Source organism: Juglans regia, chromosome 2, assembly GCF_001411555.2.
Source record: "Juglans regia cultivar Chandler chromosome 2, Walnut 2.0, whole genome shotgun sequence".
NCBI classification, from domain to species: Eukaryota; Viridiplantae; Streptophyta; class Magnoliopsida; order Fagales; family Juglandaceae; genus Juglans; species Juglans regia.
The window spans coordinates 35,395,150-35,413,162 of record NC_049902.1 but is presented as its reverse complement, the minus strand read 5'-3'; the positions used below and the strand labels follow the sequence as shown (position 1 = coordinate 35,413,162).

The 18,013-nt window shown below is 34.2% G+C and overlaps 2 protein-coding genes across 2 annotated transcripts; one reads left to right on the top strand and one right to left on the bottom strand.

The window, feature by feature from the left end:
- Window positions 1-2,697, top strand: LOC109013682 ((-)-germacrene D synthase-like). Its single transcript, XM_018995851.2, has 7 exons — window positions 1-172; window positions 303-570; window positions 854-1,226; window positions 1,330-1,548; window positions 1,651-1,789; window positions 1,890-2,141; window positions 2,303-2,697. Exons 1-7 carry the CDS (start codon window positions 50-52, stop codon window positions 2,594-2,596), a joined length of 1,668 nt encoding a protein of 555 aa, XP_018851396.1. The 5' UTR covers window positions 1-49; the 3' UTR covers window positions 2,597-2,697.
- Window positions 2,698-5,900: 3,203 nt separating this feature from the next.
- LOC109014299 ((-)-germacrene D synthase-like) lies at window positions 5,901-8,718 on the bottom strand. The gene is made up of 7 exons (XM_018996717.2): window positions 8,542-8,718; window positions 8,140-8,407; window positions 7,468-7,840; window positions 7,148-7,366; window positions 6,907-7,045; window positions 6,559-6,810; window positions 5,901-6,391 (listed from the first exon to the last, which is right to left on the bottom strand). The coding sequence occupies exons 1-7, from the start codon at window positions 8,665-8,667 to the stop codon at window positions 6,098-6,100; spliced, it is 1,671 nt and encodes a 556-aa protein (XP_018852262.1). The 5' UTR covers window positions 8,668-8,718; the 3' UTR covers window positions 5,901-6,097.
- Window positions 8,719-18,013: the final 9,295 nt, after the last annotated feature.

Here is an 18,013-nt window from a genome sequence, read left to right as displayed (position 1 = left end):
ATCAATATTAATCAAAGCAGCTTTGAGTTGTCTTAAATAGCAGCAAAATATGTCTGTCCCATCCTCGGTTGCTCTCTCACAACATGCAGAATCAGATGCCAATCGCCGGACTGCAAATTTTGAACCAAGCATTTGGGGTGACCTTTTCATCAATAACATTCCCGAAGACCAGGTACATACATACATATATATATCATTCTTGTATAATCTGATTGATGTTAATGAATTTGTTTGGAGTTACCAACGTACAGCGCGTGAATAATATTCTGATTTTTGCAAAGTATCCCAATTTGTTGGTGCAGGTTACCCATGTTTCTAAAGTACGCGAAGTCGAAGAATTGATAGACGAGGTGAGAAGGGAGTTGTTAGCCTCTGCAGATCAACCTTCCAAGCAGCTGAACATCATTGATGTACTTCAGCGCTTAGGGGTGGCGTACCACTTCGAAAGGGACATCGAAGAAGCACTAGAACGTATTTATGCCTCTTCGGGTGCTAGTGATGACAATGATCTTTACAATGTTTCCCTTCATTTTCGACTACTACGTCAACAGGGATTTCGTGTTTCATGTGGTAATTATATTTTTCGTTTTAAAGAGAAATCTTTGGTTTATAAAACATCTCTCAAAATAGAACTATAAATTAACGTGCCTTTCTATATATATATATATATATTACGTAAAGCATATATTATATAAAGTGTATATATATATATATATATGTACATAAGTTTGTGAGCTTTAGTACATATTTTGTGAAGCTAGCTAGCTAGGCCGCTTCATTATTATGGCCTATGGGTTTCTTGGGTGTACGTACATATGGAATATATCTGTCTCATAAATTTTTATTTAAGCAGATGTGTTTAACAAGTTCAAAGATGAAAATGGTCAATTCAAGGCAAGCTTGAGCGCCAACATTCCAGGCCTGCTAGCCTTTTATGAAGCCACACATCTTAGGGTGCATGGAGAAGAGATCCTTGATGAGGCTCTTAGTTTCACCACCACTCAACTTGAGTCCGCGAAATCCAATTTGAGCAATCCTTTAGCAGCACAGGTAACTCATGCACTAAAGCAATCCCTGCACAAGGGCATTCCAAGGCTAGAGTCCAGGGGTTTTATTTCGCTCTACCAAGACGACAGTTCCCATAACAAAGCTTTTCTAAAGCTTTCGATATTAGATTTCAATCTTGTACAGTCATTGCACAAGCAGGAACTTCGTCATATCGCCAGGTATTTCCATGCATGACATTCATAGCACTATATATATGTCAACTCATTTTTCGAGGTGCATGGCACTGATCAATGTCAATATATTAATTTAATTAATCTGTAGGTGGTGGAAAGATTTAGACTTTGCAACGAAACTACCTTTTGCAAGAGACAGGGTTGTTGAGTGCTTCTTTTGGATCGTGGCAGTCTATTATGAGCCCCAGTACTCGCTTGCAAGAAAAATACTAACCAAAGTTATTGCTCTGACATCCATCATAGATGATATCTATGATGTATATGGCACACTCGAAGAGATCGAGATCTTTACGGAAGCAATTGAAAGGTTTGAAAGTAGTGATATCGAGTGGTTTTTTATTTTTAAGATTTTGGTGTATGATATCATGAGTCTAATAATCACTTGATCAATTGGTACTGGAATTATTAGGTGGAATGTTAGGAGCATGAATACGTTACCAAAATACATGCAAATATGTTATAAGGCACTCTTGGACGTTTTCGAAGAAATTGAGAAGGAGCTGGCAAAACAAGGAAGATCATACCTTGTTTCTCATGCCAAAGAAGCTGTAAGATACAAGCATTAACTCAATTATTATATATTTATGCCTCCTACTTAATGCCATGCATCGTGTTTAATGTTATGTGAAATCCTTTGAGATATCTCAGATGAAAATTCTGGTCCGGGCATATTTCGATGAAGCCAAATCTTTTCATGCAAAGCACATCCCAACGCTGGAGGAATATATGCGAGTCGCACTGGTAACCTCTGGCTATCCCATGCTCACAGTCATGTCATTTCTTGGCATGGTTGAGATAGCTATTACTGAGGAGACCCTTGTGTGGGCCTTTAGCGACCCCAAAATTATAACAGCTTCGTCAGTAATTGGTAGGCTCTCGGATGACATCAAGTCACATAAGGTATGTGACCAATAATTGCTCCGATAACGATCAAACTGTGAAATGATCAAAATTCTCCATGTTTTAAAGTAAATGGATGCTATTAGGTGTTTGATTTCTCTGTGATCTCTTATTTTCATACCAAATCTTTTTAATATGTATGGAAAAAACTATGTTTGCAGTTTGAACAAGAGAGAGGGCATGCTGCCTCGGCCGTTGAATGCTATATGAAGAAGTATGGTGTCTCAGAAGAAGTGGCATATGATGAACTCAGCAGGCAAGTTTCTGATGCATGGAAGGATATCAATGAGGATTGTTTGAGGCCTACTGCTGTACCGATGGCTGTCCTTATGCGTGTTCTCAACCTTTCACGAGCAATAGATGTCATATACAAGGACGGAGATGGATACACCCATGTGGGAAAAGAGATGAAAGCTAAGATCGAATCACTCCTCTTATATCCAGTGCCAATATGAGTATTGCTAGTAGTATTGGTTGCCGATTTTCTTGTAGTGCTAGCATATTTCTTTTAAAAAAAAGATTGAGAACTATTATTAAAAATTTAATTTTTCCATGTACTTACATATACTAGATCAACTGCAAATTTCAGTTATATTTGTCATCATTTTTTTAATTAATATTTGTCATTTGTGTTATAAAAGCAGTGTCTGCATGGAGAATTGTACTATTTCTTTTTTTGGTTGGCTAAGCTGTATATTAAATTAGATTCAATATATAAGCTGCGACCTTTGAATTTGGGCTATATATACGTCATTAATGCGTGTGCAGAAAAGTACTTTCTATTCCGTGTGATTTTGGATTTGAAAAGTTTTACCTATACCACATTCCTGCTGATCAGGAGATATCGGTGGTGCAAGGCAGCTAAATAAAATAATTCGGTGGGTCTTGATAGAATAAAACTCCTTCAGAACGTTTTCAGTGTCATCAGATCATGATGTTGACCGCTATGTCAATTAATCACCACCAAAGCAATAAAATGTATTGGGACATGCAAGAAAGTGGTGAAGTTTTATGACTCTCTTAGAAGAAAATTCGAAACGTGAAAGGCGGAGAGAAACATGAGATGGAATTTAAGCTGACTTATCAGAAATTGAGAGCAGCGCGTGATACCATTTTCACTTTAATTTACACCAACTTCTGAATAGTTATTATGTTGCTGATTCAAGTCTTCAACCATATTTTATAAAAATAAATTTATTAACTGACATGGCTTTATGATGTAATTTGTTATATATATTTTATAATAAAACAAATTTTAAAATTTGATATATTGCATCAAACTACATCAATTTATAAATTTACATTTGTGAAATTCGACTTCTCTTGATGAATTCACACATCAAATAATTGCAATAGTTAAAAGGATTTTTTGAAACTCAATTCAGCTTGAAATCTTTCACCAAATAATTAATTTCGATGTTATAATTTTAAAGAAACCCACTCTAAACTTTATTATTAAAATTGATTGTTGGTGCAAAGGTGCGTTATAATGTCACTTTCCTTGAGACAATATTCACCTCCAGTAATAACGGTATGCACAAAAATTATAAGTAATTTGTGTGCATACCGTTATTATAATAATAGGGGCATCCTCTCAATAAAGGGTTTAAAACCCCTTGTCTTGTCCAGGTTGTGGTTTGAACTCTTATCCGAGTAAACCAAAACCATCAATACCGCTAAGACAGTGAATAGCTTGTAATATACATAAGGATCCAATTTATTATAATCATAAGCTATTGCTTATAAACTAATTTCCTTCATTTTTCTCTTTTCAAAATAATTCATAACTTCTAAAAATAAATCTCAATATATTATTAATAATAAATATAATATATATATTATTTTAAAAATATTTCCAACGATCCCCATCATTTTCAAAATATATCCTGGTTAAAATATGAAAACTTAAACATAAATGAATGTGTCTTTTGGACTTAAACCTTCACATAATGAAAATACATCAAAGCTAATTAGAATGACATAATAGACATGCTTTGAACTAGTAATTTTATATGATTAGCCGTATATATCTCACATATAAATTTTCTTTCTTGTTGGGTAGTTCATAAAAGCCAACATGTGAATTGACCTTGTGTCTATATCCTGGTTTCATAAGCGCTCTAGAGACAAAACCTAATTCACATAAGAGGAGGCACCACTTCTGGCACTCATATACGTAGACTTATCGAAAGTGTCATGTAACTAAACACTTGCCTTAATATGTCTAGACTTGCCATTATATATATGGCTTAGGCTCGTGACAGTATTTCCTAACTATCACAATGCAAATATATTGGTGGCATTGAGTTTCACCAAATCCGAGATCTCTATCAATATTTTCTTAGCCACTTTGCCTCTTTGCTTCAAGAAACCAATGTTATAAACTCAGTCGTCACGGTTGAGTAAGTTATGCATGATTGCTTCTTTGATCTCAAGAGATTACTCCACCACCAAGGGTAAATATCCACCTTCTACAACCGAAAGAAACCTCCTTCTATAATCGAAGGAAATCCGCTGTACTCAATACCATAATCCATGATATTTCTCAAATGCCATAAAATGCTTCGTATAACTATCCAAATAACTTGATCCTTTAATTGCATTATATAAACATATCAATATATAGAAAAATCAAATATAGAAGTTACATTTTTTATTTGTTTACATGCATATTCATAAATTAAATCATATCTAGGAAGATCAGGGTGAGAATTATTAGTATTGGCTCATGGAAGCTGGACAGGGCGACAATATATATGACTATACATGTGATTAATTTTAAGTACAGAAAATTTGATTTAGCATTAATAGGCAATAGCCAGCCCTTTTGGCGGATGCAATTGGCAACTGGCCAGGCTGTTGGATTTTAACCATAAGACTTTGAAGGATCCAATTAATTTGGAAGTAAGCGAGAAAGGCAAACATAGATGCAGCGCCGAGGCCAAGGACTAGAAAGTGATCATCTGGTACTATTAATTAACAATTTAGCATGCCGTTTATCAAAAGCGACTAATGGATCAGTAATATATATATGCATGGTGATTAAGCAAGGTGAATTGAGGTATATCACCTGCATGTATGCATGTAGAGTACTGGCTTGTCTGCCTTTGTAAAGAGGAAGTCTTTTTTATTATTATGCATTAAATGCATGCAGATTAATGTGAGGCTTATATATAAGGTGTATTGGGACTTTGAATTGAGGTACAATATCGTCTCCGTCAGTAGATTAATTAAGCTTTTTTGGCATGAGGATTATTAAGGTAATGGAATCCATTGTTTGTTGTGATTTACATGATGGCCTTTTGATTAATTAGTTTTTTTTTATTTTTTTTTCATATATGTGTATTTATGACAACTAGCTTCTTGCATTGAATAATTATAATGGCATTTTAATTAATTCCTGCTCTCGTGCTTAAATTGGTAGTAGCTAGCTATATATATTTCATATAGTGGAATGATAAGTACGTAGTACTGTTTGGATTCAACTATATATCTCGTGAAGTAATTAAGCTACGTACACTACAGAATTACTTCCGGACTCCAAATACTACTAGTTAGGAGATGCCTTTTTCCCCCAGATTACAATGATCATCAGAGTTATTAACATGATGAGTTCGATCGCTCGATGAAATTATAGAGTGTAGCGGACGATTAGTGATTATTTTGGAGAAATTAAATTCGTTGCTGCGGCCTTGCTGATATAATAGAATCGAAATGGCACCTAGCTCATGCGCTAAGTAAAAGAATAGAAGAAGCATCTGGAATATAATATACTCGGCTAAATAAAAAAATTAAAGGTAATGAAACCAAGCTTAGGTATGATATTTTAAACTACATCAACATGAAGTCACTTTCTTAAATCTATGGCAGTCTATATATTTATCTATTTTTCATTTCTTATATATATACTGAAACATCTACCTAGCTTTAGAGCACCCCAATACAACTAGCAATACTCATATTGGCACTGGATATAGGAGGAGTGATTCGATCTTAGCTTTCATCTCTTTTCCCACATGGGTGTATCCATCTCCGTCCTTGTATATGACATCTATTGCCCGTGAAAGGTTGAGAACACGCATAAGGACAGCCATCGGTACAGCAGTAGGCCTCAAACAATCCTCATTGATATCCTTCCATGCATCAGAAACTTGCCTGCTGAGTTCATCATATGCCACTTCTTCTGAGACACCATACTTCTTCATATAGCATTCAACGGCCGAGGCAGCATGCCCTCTCTCTTGTTCAAACTGCAAACATAGTTTTTTCCATATATATTAAAAAGATTTGGTATGATAATAAGAGATCACATAGAAATCAAACACCTAATAACATCCATTTACTTTAAAACATGGAGAATTTTGATCATTTCACAGTTTGATCGTTATCGGAGCAATTGTTGGTCACATATATATACCTTATGCGACTTGATGTCATCCGAGAGCCTACCAATTACTGACGAAGCTGTAATAATTTTGGGGTCGCTAAAGGCCCACACAAGGGTCTCCTCGGTAATAGCTATCTCACCCATGCCAAGAAGTGACATGACCGTGAGCATGGGATAGCCAGAGGTTACCAGTGCGACTCGCATATATTCCTCCAGCGTTGGGATGTGCTTTGCATGAAAAGATTTGGCTTCATCGAAATATGCCCGGACCAGAATTTTCATCTGAGATATCACAAAGGATAACATTAAACACGATGCATGGCATTAAGTAGGAGGCATAAATGTATAACAATTGAGTTATTAATGCTTGTATCTTACGGCTTCTTTTGCATGAGAAACAAGGTATGATCTTCCTTGTTTTGCCAGCTCCTGCTCAATTTCTTCGAAAACGTCCAAGAGTGCCTTGTAACATATTTGCATGTATTTTGGTAACGTATTCATGCTCCTAACATTCCACCTAATAATTCCAGTACCAATTGATCAAGTAATTATTAGACTCATGATATCATACACCAAAATCTTAAAAATAAAAAATCACTCGATATCACTACTTTCAAACCTTTCAATTGCTTCCGTAAAGATCTCGATCTCTTCGAGTGTGCCATATACATCATAGATATCATCTATGATGGATGTCAGAGCAATAACTTTGGTTAGTATTTTTCTTGCAAGCGAGTACTGGGGCTCGTAATAGACTGCCACAATCCAAAAGAAGCACTCAACAACCCTGTCTCTTGCAAAAGGTAGTTTCGTTGCAAAGTCTAAATCTTTCCACCACCTACAGATTAATTAAATTAATATATTGACATTGATCAGTGCCATGCACCTCGAAAAATGAGTTGACATATATAGTGCTATGAATGTCTTGCATGGAAATACCTGGCTATATGACGAAGTTCCTGCTCGTGCAATGACTGAACAAGATTGAAATCTAATATCGAAAGCTTTAGAAAAGCTTTGTTATGGGAAGCGTCGTCTTGGTAGAGCGAAATGAAACCCCTGGACTCTAGCCTTGGAATGCCCTTGTGCAGGGATTGCTTTAGTGCATGAGTTACCTGTGCTGCTAAAGGATTGCTCAAATTGGATTTCGCGGACTCAAGTTGAGTGGTGGTGAAACTAAGAGCCTCATCAAGGATCTCTTCTCCATGCACCCGAAGATGTGTGGCTTCGTAGAAGGCTAGCAAGCCTGGAATGTTGGCGATCAAGCTTGCCTTGAATTGACCGTTTTCATCTTTGAACTTGTTAAACACATCTGCTTAAATGAAAATTTATGAGACAGAATATATATATTCCATACGTACACTTAAGAAACTCAAAATAATGAAGCGGCCTTCACAAAATATGTACTAAAGCTCACAAACTTATGTACATACATATATATATATACACTTTACATAATATAATATAATATATATAATTTACGCTAAAATGTGTTTTAATTGTAATCTGATATATGTATATATATATAGCAAGGCACGTTAATTTGTAGTTTTATTTATTGAGATGTTTTATAAACCAAAGATTTCTCTTTAAAACGAAAAATATAATTACCACATGAAACACGAAATCCCTGTTGACGTAGTAGTCGAAAATGAAGGGAAACATTGTAAAGATCGTTGTCATCACTAGCACCCGAAGAGGCATAAATACGTTCTAGTGCTTCTCCGATGTCCCTTTCAAAGTGGTACGCCACCCCTAAGCGCTGAAGTACATCAATGATGTTCAGCTGCTTGGAAGGTTGATCTGCTGAGGCTAACAACTCCCTTCTCACCTCTTCTATCAATTCTTCGACTTCGCGTACTTTAGAAGCATGGGTAACCTGCACCAACAAATTGGGATACTTTGAAAAAATCAGAATATTATTCATGCGCTGTACGTTGGTAACTCCAAACAAATTCATTAACATCATTCAGTTTATACAAGAATGATATATATATATATATATATATGTACCTGCAGGTCTTCGGGAATGTTATTGATGAAACGGTCACCCCAAATGCTTGGTTCAAAATTTGCAGTCCGGCGAATGGCATCTGATTCTGCATTTTGTGAGAGAGCAACCGAGGATGGGACAGACATTTTTTTCTGCGATTTAAGACAACTCAAAGCTGCTTTGATTAATAGTGATTGCAAGCTGCTGGGAAGAGTTCTCTTGCAGAAAGCTTTATATAGGGGCATTAGCAAGGATTATGAGGAGAATGAGAAGGGTTGGTTTTGAGTCGTAAGCAGATTTGACCCGAAAGCTGTACGTGGGCCAGGGATGGATTACATGTACCCAGTTTGATTCAATATTCTATTTCAAACAACAGGAAAAATGTAATATCTCACGTGCATGTTGAACGATCCGTGACTCTCGTGTATGTTTTTTTTTTCTTTTTGTAGGCGATCTCTCTTGTATGTTAATTAATAAAGAGAAATGATATTACAGTTTTGAAATATACAATTCTGGTATATTTTCTTTAAAAAATGAATAAATTTAGTATTTATATAAAAAAATTATTTTTTAATAGTAATTCCTATTTTTTTTTCGTAAAAAGTATGCAGGACTATACATTACAGGATTGTATATTATATTACCGATTAATTTCCGTACTGTAACCAAATTATAAGATGCTAATCAAATATAATTTTGATCCTAATTTGAATATCGACTAGTCTTCAGTTTATTTATTCAAACTGACAAATTAGCAATTCTTTATATAAATATCTACGGCCAGTTGCTAATTGCATCCGCCAAAAGGCCGGCTAGAGCTATTGCCTATTAATGCTAAATCAAATTTTCTGTACTTAAAACTTATCACATTTATAGTCACATATATATATATATATATATATATATATATCCTGTTCAGCTTCAATGGGCCGGTACTAATAATTCTCACCCTGGTCTTCCTAGATAACTAGGGGCCGGGTCTGGAAAATGGTGATTATCAACAAGTGCCTAGTCATGGTCGTAGTCATCCTGATCAATACACTATTGATGAGCTAGCTTTGAATCTAAAATACCTTTTTGAAAATGTTAGATCCACCGTTTCCCCCCACCTCTGTTTTGCTTCCCGCTTTACGTGGCATGCTTTCTTTTATTTCTTTTCATTTTTGCTTTCTTTTAATTTTTCTTCTAGTCTTCCCTATTTCATTTTGTCTTCTCCATACTAGCCAATCATCCCTCTCTTTCTCTCGTGATCACCTCCCTTAACATGTATTATGCTACTGTTCTCTAACTATTTCCCTCACTATTATTTTGTAATTTATTTTTTACTTTTCTTCATTCTCTTTCAGATCTCATCAGATACTATCATCCAATTAATACTCTAATTACTTTCTATCCATCTTTTTTTGTTTTCATTTCAACTGTACATGGTCTTTAGGACATAAATGCATGCCTCTTTAATGGATTTTCTTTCAATTTCTTAATGGATCTGCATTTTTGCTACAGACCCTATTTTTCTCTTTTGATTTCCTAATTCTAAATGGTATACATGCTTTAGTTTTGATAATTACTGGATGTGTATTTTGGAAAAGAAAACATTTTCTAGACATAAATTTCATGTGTTCTGCTTCTGGGCTATCTTACTCTGTTTCAACGACATATGAATGATTTCATGCTATCCTTTGATTGATATGCAATGGGACTATGTACTTTTGTCTTTTTACTTTATTTATTTATTTATTTTTATCTCATGTTCCTTTCTTGAGGTCATATATCCATTGATGACAAAATGGGTTGGAGGGAGAAGACGAAATGGGAAGGGAAAAAAAATCGGAAAGCAAAACTAAAGAAAAAAAAGTTGCAGAGAGACAAAATAAAATGAGGATTCGGAAAGACGAAATGGAATGGGGAAGACAACTTGGGAAGAAAAAAAAAAGAAAGCAAAAATGAAGGAAAGAAAAAATTCAAAGACATGAAATGGAATGGAGATTCTGGAAGACGGTACAGGAAGAAAAAAAAAAGAAGCAAAAATGAAAAGATAACAAAAATAGCAAGACACGTCAAGCGGAAAGTAAAATCTGTAAAAGAGAATGGTGAGTGTAGCATCGTCCATATCTTTTATATACAGATATAATATTATTTTTAAAATACTATTTATAATTTTTATTGAATCCTAGAGGCGCGATGTTGGCATTGGATCGAACACGCATTCTATTACCATCCGAGACGATTCCAACACTAGGCCGGCCCATAGTCTGATCCTGATCAAGGTCCAAGGAAATCGTTTGACTGTTTTTTATTTTATTTAGGAATTTGATCTATGCGGCCAATAAGTCATTAACGTAGCTTGCTATGATCTCACGATGGATCGATCATCAATATACATAAATATTTATATATCGTAGTAACTTCTGCACGTAGGTGTGTGATAAGTATTGGCTATTTATGTTTACCATTTTCCCATTCCAAACATATCAAATGCACGTCATGCTTTTCTACGTACATGTCAAAACATGTGCGATTGACGGGAAAATCTAGAAAGTAGCTCAGAGTGGAGGAAATTCCGTATGCAGGAGGCTCGGGTAGTGGAAAGGTTAGACTTTTAAGTTTGATGACGTGATATCCCAATGACGTACAGAAAGTAATTGGAGTCAATATTTTTTTAATGGTCAAAGAAGTACTGATCAAGAATATTGTTTTTTTTTGTTTTTAATAAAATCAAGAATATTGTTAGTGCAGGGGGAAGTGATCGGTCCAAAGAAGAGATCAGCATCCGTGGGGTATTTTTTACTTGGTATTCGATCGGTATCGACGACTGTGTCGACTCATAGGACTTTTAAGTTGTACTACAACATTCATATAATTCTACATGTCGATACTTTTTCTGCTAAGATCAAAGTTCAAAAAAATTACCCAAAATTAAACTATCTGTTCTCAAAGCATCAATTTGATTCAAAGGTGGCCGGCAAAATATTTATTCAAACCGCTTGCGTATAATTATCAGTAAAAAATTTATGATGGCTTTACTGTTTATATAATAATTATAGGCAATCGAGAGAGAGAGAGTTCCATTTTTCCCCAAATAGGCTGTGGGGCACAATTGACAAATCGAGCCCAAATGAGATCTTTAATCAAACTAGTTAAAGAGTATTAGTATTGGATTAGTTATTTTATTCTTTAAATTTTAAAGAATATGTAATTTTTTTACTTTTAACTAATCATTCAAAACTTAAAGTTTACATTGGATTGACTATCATACTCTCTATAATAATAAAATATTATTATTTATATTTTTTATAATTAATTTTTATTTTATAATTAATTATATTTTCATAACCTCCTATAATCTCCAATAATTATATTCATTTTCATTTTCACAATCCAATAAACAAAATTTCATCACACGATATCAATATTATCAGAGCATTTCCCATGTGGTTTCTTTCTAGTTGACAACATGGACAGGTGTTGCTGCCATTTTGGTTGAGACACCAACAATGTTCCATGTTGTATGTGGCATTCTCAGTCTTTCTGTACATGATTTTAACTCTTTCAATCTAAATATGTGAATGTAACAAGAATGTGAGAATAGAATTTTAGCAAGAAAATTTAAAATGAAATTTAGTTAGAAACTCATACCTTATCTTGCTCTGTCGCACCACTTGGATGCAAAGATTCTATTTAAGCCATAGCAGCACAAAATTTATTTGTGCATTTTTGAATCACCGACCATCGATTGGTCAATGACCCCCCAAAACGATTTGCCATGCTAGTATTTTTATGCTCATTGTAATAATTGCTAATTCTCTTCCACATTTGATAATATTTTTGATCCGTCCCCCGTATAGCATCCATGCTAATATTGAGCCAAGCCGACACGAGGAGATTGTCCTCCTGTACGGTGAAAGACACACCTCGTTGTGTTTTCTTATTAGGTGACATTTTTTCACATTCCAATAGTGTTGCTTGGAGTCCAACATTATCATGGCTACTAGTCATTACGGTTGTGGATCTCCCTTGTTCACCACTTTGCAATAGAGTGGTAAAGAAATGATCTTCATCAAATGTGGTGTCCATCCTTGATTCAAGTATAATTATAAAAAATCAGGACTAGACTCATAAACACTGCTACTGAACAGCAACCACAATCTCAAATATTCACACATAATCTCATGCATGCAAGTCTAATCAAACCTTTGCTTAAAGACAATACTTGATTTAAAAAAGACAGGTATATTAAACATTACAAGCAGGGCTAACATTTACAAACAAGAAATACGTTCGAATGAGCTGACCAACTATTCACCACTATTTACAAAAAATACTTGTTTTATATATTGAATGGTATATATGCTTATATAAATGGGAAGAACATATAAATATGTCAAATGTAAGAAAAGGAGAAGCCTAATAAAATATAGTTGCAACTGTTGAAACAAGTGTAATGGGTTTGAAAAAGATAAGGCTTTTTGGTCAATTTGGTGGGTGTGTAAGAGTATATTTTTGCAGACGGGGGGAGCATGAGATTTCATAGAAGAGTTTTAAAATCTTAAATAGTTTAATTGGGGAAAACTCTGACCTCCTTTTGTTGCTCATGGTATTACATGCGCACTGTAAAGTTTCAATAAAACTGCAGTGAGAAAGAAAGCATCCTTTTAACAGAACCACTTTCTTCCTAAAAAGGAATTCCTAGCTTAATCATAGTTTTAATCATAGCCTTTACTGCTTCACTTTTTGCTACAGTACTGTTTACTCGATGAAGATGTGCATGGTGCCAATCTCTTCCTAATACCTCATCATGGTGTCTTGAACTCACTTTTAGTTCATATATATATATAGACTGTATATACAGAGAGGTGGGATGAGTCTAAATCTTATAATTAAACAATATATTACCTAAAAAGGTACAAAAAATAATGAATATAGGCTTTGTGCCCAAAAAGTTACCATTAATAGGGGAGTGTGCTTGTCTGTTTCATTTGTATGCTTCAAAGTGGGGCAGTAGATACATGTCAGATCTTTTTTAAATAAAGGGCTTATCTGGTTAGAGAAATTTGAATTATATGCCATTTAATGTTCCAATATGTTATATTAGCCTAAAGGATTTCCCATATATCAACTTGAAGGATTTCCAATATGTTCCAATATGTTATATCTGAAATGACATGACTTGTACCTAAAGGATTTCCCATATATTTTGTTTTCATTTTTTTTTAGATTGAAGCTTTTTAAAGGTCATTTCATGCACTTCAACTATACTTGACTTTCCCTTTTCAATAGAGCAAATCCATTACCGATGCCATTTAGCTTTCCCTATATGGGTTGAGATTAAGCTCCTCAAAAAGAATTTTGATTAGATGACTGCATCCAATGGGCAGATTTCATTTTCCCTCTTTTTTGGGTCTTTTTTCCTCCTCTTCCCTTTCTATTTGTAACTCTATATTGTAGCTATTTGGTAATATTTTTTGGTGCTTACTTTTGAGCATCCCTCTGTTTCAATCCCACTTTCTTGGTCTCTATATTGCATCTTCCCAATTAGTTTTGATTTTGTTCATCTTCTTAGATTTTCATAGTTTTAGTGCTACACAAACACAATCATAGCAGAGAGAGAGAGACTTATTTCCCTAAGAAAGGGCCAGCAAATGATCCGACAATACATGGTGGAGAGAAGGGAAATTCTGGATGGAATGCCTGTGTATTTCAGCATCTAATTTTTTTTCCTTGCTTCTTTTAACACACTCCTCACATTTTGGTATCCTATTCTTTACAAACATGAAGACAAGCGAGATCTTAGAAAGTACCCGAGACCATAATTACAAACATGTTTCAAACTACCCGAGACCATGTTTCAAACTTTAGGGGAATTCAAGAAGCTCAGCCCACTCAATCGACAGTTCAGGGAACTCAAACAACATCGACAAAATCAAACCCAAACATCGACAAAATCAAACCCAAACAATAAAATCAAAAGTAGAATCAAGGCTAGGGTTTCGAATCAAACCCAAACAATAAAAATCAAGAGTGAAATTTCAGCTAGGGTTTCGAATCTTACCATGTGCTTGTCGTGTTGGAGAAAAGCTGTTGCTGTGCCGTGCTGGGGAGTGTCGTCGCGGGAGAGAACGGTTTCGGGAGAAGAGAAATGGGGAAGAGGAGAAATGGGGAAGAAGAGAAACAGGGAAGAAGAGAAAAAAAAATGAGAAGAAGAGAAAGAAAGAAGAGATGCGGGAGAGGAAAGAAGAGAAGAAGAGAAAAAAAAAATAGATGAAAAGGACAAAGGAAGAGGCGAGAGAGAAGTAAAGAAGAAAAGAACGAAGAAAAGAAGAAGAAACGTGGGAGAGGAAGAGGGAAGAAAAAAGAGAAAGAAGACACGGGAGAGAGAGCCAATATTAATAAACAATGTATTTGCAGGTGAAAATAGTGCTTTTCATATTTGAAGAAAAAGATGAATTTACTGTAGTTGATATTTAGGATGAAAAGTGTTTGGCTAATTTAATGTGGGTCAACTATTGATAAAGTTATTTAAATTTAGAGATGAAATGTTATTTGAAGAAGCTAATGTGGATGCTCTAAGAATGTCATGATCAAATGATCCCAACATGAGTATTGCTCCGATAAAGATCAAAATACGTACGACATGATCAAAATACTCCATATTTTAAACTAAATGGATGCATGCATGCTATTTGGATCTCTTATATATTATCATACCAAATTTACTATATATATTTAAAAAAACTCATTACAAGAAATTAGGTCTTTTCCAACTCTCAAAATCGTTACAAATACCCCTAGCAATCGCTGCATTTGAGCATTTTTGACGATTTTTAATTCGTTACATCTTCGACAAAATTAAAGTGTCTTTTTTGATCAATTTTAGCAGTAGGAAAAAATCGTCGCAAAAAGTTACTATTTTCGGCGATTTTTGTTCGTCGCAAATGTTAAAAAAATCGACAAAAATGACATTTCCATTTACCATTAAAATCGCTAAGAAAAGTCAATTGCAGCGATATAGTTCATTGCAAAATGTTCAAAAAATGCCGCAAATAACTCAATATTTTTTCTAGCGATTTTGAATTATCGTCGCTATTAGTATTTCCAGCGGGCAATTTTCGCCGCAAAAAGCTTTTTTAGCGATATTAAATTGCCGCAAATATGTTTCTGCGAAGAGCCGGAAAAGATATTTCAAAAAATTAAAAAAAAAAAATTGCACCCTCTTAGCTTTAAGAACTTGCTCCCTTTGGTAGGTTCTATTCCTAATCCTGTGCACATCATTTATTGTATTAAAAAAACTGAAAATATATCTATAAGTCATGATTTTGATTGTACAAAACAACAAAACATGATTTTGAATATTGCAATTGCACACAAAACAAGTAAAAGTAAAATTAATTTGATTAGGTTCACAAAAAGATAGCTTTAATCAATGAAAATATGGACTAGTAAGCACTAATAACTAAAAGGAAAATTAATTTCATGGCATGCATTTTCAACTGAAATTGAACTTTGACATATGTGCTTCCAGTCAGTTTGAGAAGAAGGGGTTTTATAGTCATGGGGCTTAGGGTGCACACACTGCGTATTCACTTGAATTTGTGTTAAGAAAAAATAATTATGACAAATGCAGAGGGTGGATCATTTTTTAATTTATGAGAAAATGAATTTTATAAAATATTTTATCGTATAACTTATCACTTATGACCTTGGATTCTTAGATAATGCTGTCATAATAAAAATTACATGTAGAACATATTGAAAATGAAGAAGTTACGAGAAGTAATAGATATAAGATCCAAAAAAATCACAAGCTGTGTTCATGCAAGATAATGATTCAAGTTCTCAACCACCAAAATAAAGCAAATCCCACCCCTATACATATTAATCAAGTGCAATAAATTGCATGACAAAACCATCATTGGAAAACGGCACTAGCAACTAGGGAATCAAAATTAAGAAGTATAAATATCTATTGAGAAGGCCAAGGAATAACAAAACAATCATGATTAATGTGCAAATCTGCACAATCAATTTGAATAGCAACTAGAATACTACATAGCTACAAAATATTCGGCAGGCCACGGGCCAACAACTTGTTTACTTTTTAGTTGACTGAAGTTCAGAATAATCCAGGAGTGCACTTCATCCTACTGTTAGTAGAATAATCTGGTATACTTTTTTAACATGACAACAACCAACTACTCCATGGACATCAATACGAATGTATGAATGAATGTATGTTCTTCCCAACTCACCCAAAAAGGTCATTATGATCCAAAGAGTCTCACAATCTGAAAATCGAATAAAAGGTCACAATTTATCAAATGAGTCTCACAATCTCACAACCCAGAAAACAAAGATTAGAAAAAAAAAGAAGTAATAGCAGCAACAAATCCACTTGTGATTATCAGCTTACAATTTTTGTATTCACACTTCAATAATGAGAGATAAATTGAAGTGATTATATAATTGCAATAACATTAGCTTGTATAAAATCTTTGTATTCACACTTCAACGTACAATCCTAGTAAGTGCAGAGGCAGAGCCATTTTATTCCTAATTTTGAGCATGAAACTTTATGAAGCTGTATGGCTTCTAACCAAAAGAGGCAGAGAGAAGGTCAAAGCTTTATGCTTTGAGATTCACAGCCCTTACACTAGGCTGGTCAAATGCTTTGGAATGCTTCATATACAAAATCATGGATATCATGGATGAATAGAGAAAAATATTGTCCAACGCAATATATAAAGACAGAAAATTAATAAATAGTTAGTTTCAATTTCTTGAATATCATGGATATCAACAAGATAACCATTAAAACGTGATAGGACTACATATGCAATACTTACGACAATGCTAACTTACATAAACATTATACATAATCTGCCAAAAAAAACCAATTATTCAACTATGATATATTAAATAATTACTCACTCAACTATGATACATTAAAGGAAGTTTAATCTCCAACAAAATGCAATAAAAAATAACATTTTAACTGCTATCTATTGGCCGAGGTGACCAACTTATGTTGAACCAATCCAAACCGTGAAGATCTTCGTAACAATTAGTTGATAACCGATATATAATCTCCTGATCAGCAGGAATGTGGTATAGGTAAAACTTTTCAAATCCAAAATTACACGGAATGGAAAGTACTTCTCTGCACACCCATTAATGACGTATAGCCCAAATTCAAAGGTCGCAGCTTATATATTGAATCTAATTTAATATACAGTTTAGCCAACCAAAAAAAGAAATAGTACGTACTATTCTCCAGACACTGCCTTAATTTATAACACAAATGACAAATATTAATTAAAAAAACTGACAAATATAAATGATATATGCAGTTAATCTAGTATTTGTAAGTACGTGAAAAAATTAAATTTTTAATAGTAAATCTCGTTCGTATTTAAAAGAAGTATGCCAGCACTACAAGAATATCGGCACCCCAATACAAATATATAGCAATACTCATATTGGCACTGGATATAGGAG

Bases quoted from the DNA above. Each gene is read 5' to 3' on its own strand.
- LOC109013682 (XM_018995851.2), top strand. From the start codon at position 50: ATGTCTGTCCCATCCTCGGTTGCTCTCTCACAACATGCAGAATCAGAT. The intron at 173-302 runs GTACATACATAC...TTGTTGGTGCAG, and splicing joins ATAACATTCCCGAAGACCAG to GTTACCCATGTTTCTAAAGT. The intron at 1,549-1,650 runs GTTTGAAAGTAG...TGGAATTATTAG, and splicing joins TTTACGGAAGCAATTGAAAG to GTGGAATGTTAGGAGCATGA.
- LOC109014299 (XM_018996717.2), bottom strand. From the start codon at position 8,667: ATGTCTGTCCCATCCTCGGTTGCTCTCTCACAAAATGCAGAATCAGAT. The intron at 7,046-7,147 runs GTTTGAAAGTAG...TGGAATTATTAG, and splicing joins TTTACGGAAGCAATTGAAAG to GTGGAATGTTAGGAGCATGA. The intron at 6,811-6,906 runs GTAAGATACAAG...GTGATATCTCAG, and splicing joins TTTCTCATGCAAAAGAAGCC to ATGAAAATTCTGGTCCGGGC.